Source organism: Gorilla gorilla, chromosome 4 (genome assembly GCF_029281585.2).
Source record: "Gorilla gorilla gorilla isolate KB3781 chromosome 4, NHGRI_mGorGor1-v2.1_pri, whole genome shotgun sequence".
Taxonomy (NCBI): Eukaryota; Metazoa; Chordata; class Mammalia; order Primates; family Hominidae; genus Gorilla; species Gorilla gorilla.
Window position 1 is genome coordinate 28,131,521 of NC_073228.2, and position 4,507 is coordinate 28,136,027.

The 4,507-nt window shown below is 51.9% G+C and overlaps 1 protein-coding gene across 1 annotated transcript; it reads left to right on the forward strand.

Annotated features, from left to right (window-relative positions):
* Positions 1-1,953: 1,953 nt before the first annotated feature.
* LOC134756429 (chorionic somatomammotropin hormone 1-like) lies at positions 1,954-3,525 on the forward strand. Its single transcript, XM_063705939.1, has 4 exons — positions 1,954-2,009; positions 2,276-2,436; positions 2,661-2,780; positions 2,874-3,525. The coding sequence occupies exons 1-4, from the start codon at positions 2,000-2,002 to the stop codon at positions 3,351-3,353; spliced, it is 771 nt and encodes a 256-aa protein (XP_063562009.1). The 5' UTR covers positions 1,954-1,999; the 3' UTR covers positions 3,354-3,525.
* Positions 3,526-4,507: the final 982 nt, after the last annotated feature.

Below are 4,507 nucleotides of genomic sequence, written 5' to 3' on the forward strand. Positions count from 1 at the left end.
TGGAACCCAGGAGGTGGAGGTTGCAGTGAGGCAACATCATGCCACTGCACTCCATCCTGGGAGACAGAATGAGACTCCATCAAAAACAAGAAAGAAAGAGAAAGAAAGGAAGAAAGAAAGAAAGAAAGAAAGAAAGAAAGAAAGAAAGAAAGAAAGAAAGAAAGAAGAAGGAAGGAAGGAAGGAAGGAAGGAAGGAAGGAAGGAAAGAAAGAAAGAAAGAAAAGAAACTAAAATAACTAAATAACTGAGTAGCACCACACCACCTGCTCTGGAGAAAGGACTTTTGTTGTTGTTGTCGTTGTTGTGGTTGTTGAAATGGAGTCTCACTCTGGCGCCCAGGCTGGAGTGCCGTGGCCCGATCTTGGCTCACGGCAACCTCTGCGTCCTGGGTTCAAGCGATTCTACCTCCTCGCCCTCCGGAGTAACTGGGATTGCAGGCTTCTGCCACCACACACAGCTACTTTTGTATTTTTAAGAGATGGAGTTTTGCCATGTTGGCTAGTCTGGCCTTGAACTCCTGACCTCAAGTGATCCACCCACCTCAGTCTTCCAAAGTGCTGGGATTACAGGCATGAGCCACCGTGCCCAGCCTGGAGAAAGGACTTTAAATGACGCAATGTGGGAAGAGCAAGGTTGTGGAGATCTGCTGCCCTGGCTGAGGTAGCTCATGCAATCAGTCTCTCTGAGCCTCAGTCTCCCGATCTGTGAAATGGGATGATAGTCATACCTCCTACACAAGATAAGTGGCAGGTCAGACGTGAGAATGCACAGGCAGGCCTTTGACAACTGGATAAGCTCTACACAGGTCTGGAAAGGAGGAAGAGACAAAAGAGGACGGGCTTCCACGGCTGGATGGGGCCTCTTTCGGCGCGATGTGTTCTCAGTTCCAAAGCTGGGGAAGAGACTCAAATCTTTCTTTTTTCTTTTTTTTAAATTATTATTATTATTTTACTTTAAGTTTTAGGGTACATGTGCACAATGTGCAGGTTAGTTACATGTGTATACCTGTGCCATGCTGGTGTGCTGCACCCATTAACTTGTCATTTAGCATTAGGTATATCTCCTAAAGCTATCCTTCCCCCCTCCCCCCACCCCACAACAGTCCCCAGAGTGTGATGTTCCCCTGAGACTCAAATCTTCAAGAGCTCTTCCAACCTTGAGATTCTCTGATGGTTTCAGGGCTGTGGGAGGAAGCGCTTGTGGTCCGTGTCTGTTCCCGGGATTTCTGTTTCTTGGTTTTGTATCTCTGCTACAGGTCCAAGGAGCTGAGGCAATATCTTGAGTCTGGGTTCTTCATCCCCAGTGACCTGGGGGAGCGCCCCCGCCTCCGCCCCAAGGTTCAGGGAAAGGGGAGAGCAATGTGTGGGGTTGGTTCTCTCTAGTGGTCAGTGTTAGCACTGCATCCAGCTGACTCAGGTGGGCCCAGGAGTCATCAGCAAAAGTGGAATTTGGGACTCAATGGTGCTCAGAACCCCCACAATCTACTGGCTGTGTTTGGCCCCTTTTCCCAACACACACATTCTGTCTGGTGGGTGGAAGTTAAACACGCGGGGAGGAGGAAAGGAATAGGATAGAGAGTGGAATGGGGTCGGTAGGGGTCTCAAGGACTGGCTATCCTGACAGCCTTCCCCACGTTCAGGTTGACCAACATGGCCTGCAGCCAGAGGGCACCCACCTGACCCTTAAAGAGAGGACAAGTTGGGTGGTGTCTCTGGCTGACACTCTGTGCACAATCCTTACAACACTGGTGACGGTGAGAAGGGAAAGATGACAAGCCAGGGGGCATGATCCCAGCATGTGTGGGAGGAGCTTCTAAATTATCCATTAGCACAAGCCCGTCAGTGGCCCCATGCATAAATGTACACAGAAACAGGTGGGGTCAAGCAGGGAGAGAGAACTGGCCAGGGTATAAAAAGGGCCCACAAGAGACCGGCTCTAGGATCCCAAGGCCCAACTCCCCGAACCACTCAGGGTCCTGTGGACAGCTCACCTAGCTGCAATGGCTCCAGGTAAGCGCCCCTAAAATCCCTTTGGGCACAACGCGTCCTGAGGGGAGAGGCGGCGCCCTGTAGATGGGACAGGGGCACAAACCCTCAGGTTTGGGGCTTCTGAACGTGAGTATCGCCACCTAAGGCCAGATATTTGGCCAATCTCTGAATGTTCCTGGTCTCTGGAGGGATGGAGAGAGAGAAAAAAACAAACAGCTCCTGGAGCAGGGAGAGCGCTGGCCTCTTCCTCTCCGGCTCCCTCCATTGCCCTCCGGTTTCTCCCCCAGGCTCCCGGACGTCCCTGCTCCTGGCTTTTGCCCTGCTCTGCCTGCCCTGGCGTCAAGAGGCTGGTGCCGTCCAAACCGTTCCGTTATCCAGGCTTTTTGACCACGCTATGCTCCAAGCCCATCGCGCACACCAGTTGGCCATTGACACCTACCAGGAGTTTGTAAGTTCTTGGGGAATGGGTGCGGGTCAGGGGTGGCAAGAAGGGGTGACTTTCCCCCACTGGGGAAGTAATGGGAGGAGACTAAGGAGCTCAGGGTTGTTTTCTGAAGCGAAAATGCAGGCAGATGAGCATAGGCTGAGCCAGGTTCCCAGAAAAGTAACAATGGGAGCTGGTCTCCAGCATAGAAAGCAGCGGTCCTTCTTGGTGGGGGGTCCTTCTCCTAGGAAGAAGCCTATATCCCAAAGGAACAGAAGTATTCATTCCTGCATAACTCCCAGACCTCCTTCTGCTTCTCAGACTCTATTCCGACACCCTCCAACATGGAGGAAACGCAACAGAAATCCGTGAGTGGCTGCCGTCTCCCCTAGGCGGGGATGGGGGAGACCTGTGGTCAGAGCCCCCGGGCAGCACAGCCACTGCCGGTCCTTCCCCTGCAGAACTTAGAGCTGCTCCGAATCTCCCTGCTGCTCATCGAGTCGTGGCTGGAGCCCGTGCGGTTCCTCAGGAGTATGTTCGCCAACAACCTGGTGTATGACACCTCGGACAGCGATGACTATCACCTCCTAAAGGACCTAGAGGAAGGCATCCAAACGCTGATGGGGGTGAGGGTGGCGCCAGGGGTCGCCAATCCTGGAACCCCACTGGCTTCGAGGGCTGGGGGAGAGAAACACTGCTGCCCTCTTTTTAGCAGTAAGGCGCTGACCCAAGAGAACTCACCTTATTCTTCATTTCGCCTGGTGAATCCTCCAGGCCTTTCTCTACACCCTGAAGGGGAGGGAGGAAAATGGATGAACGAGAGAGGGAGGGAACAGCGCCCAAGCGCTTGGCCTCTCCTTCTCTTCCTTCACTTTGCAGAGGCTGGAAGACGGCAGCCGCCGGACTGGGCAGATCCTCAAGCAGACCTACAGCAAGTTTGACACAAACTCGCACAACCATGAAGCACTGCTCAAGAACTACGGGCTGCTCCACTGCTTCAGGAAGGACATGGACAAGGTCGAGACATTCCTGCGCATGGTGCAGTGCCGCTCTGTGGAGGGCAGCTGTGGCTTCTAGGTGCCCAAGTAGCATCCTGTGAACCCTCCCCAGTGCCTCTCCTGGCCCTGAAGGTGCCACTCCAGTGCCCACCAGCCTTGTCCTAATAAAATTAAGTTGCATCATTTTGTCTGACTAGGTGTCCTTCTATAATATTATGAGGTGGAAGGTGGTGGTATGGAGCAAGGGGTAGGTGGAAAGAAGACCTGGAGGGCCTTCAGGGTCTATTGGGAACTAGGCCGCTGAAATATAAGAGGTTTGGCTGTTCCTGGGCCAGAAAAAAGCTGACACATCACTGCTGTCTATTACTCACTAAGGCCATTCCACCAGCTCAGTGGTCCCAGCTTGCTGGTCACAGCTCATTGGTCATCTCAGAGATGACTTGAAGGCATTTCTTCCTCCCCCACCATCACCAGCAACACCAAACCTAGCCCCCCAGGAGTGGGAAGAAATGAAAACAAGATGGCCTATTAAGTGCAGAGGCAAAAACTCCCCAACAGGTGAGGAAACAATGGCATAGAATTACTTGTGTTCAGAAGAATTTTAAGATGAATATTCCTTAAGCCCAACTACTCTTGGGAAATGAGAACAATACAAAAATGAGTTTGAGACATATGGAACCAGAGTATTTGGAATCTGAATTAGGGCAAGGGAAGTGGAAGAGAGATTTTATTTGGGATTGTAAGTGCAGTGCCAACAGGTTCCAGGTAGATAACAACGTAAGCAATGAGGGCTGGATGGGAAGGGATAAATCCCAGATGACACTCGCTTCCCTTCGGGGGATGCAACACAGAGGGGTGGGAACCAGCACAATCTGCAGAACTCAAGCCCCTGCTGAGGTGGGACCCACCCAGCCTGTCACCATCAGGACTGCAGGGACACGGCTTCCAGACCTTCTGATCCTTTGAGACAGCCAGGACATCCAGACTTTTACATGAAAGCTAACATTTAAACACTGGCAACACATATTGAAAATCTTTTAAGGGCAAAAATTAACCCAAACACACATGGTCTCCAAGCTGTCTGTGAGCAATTTTGT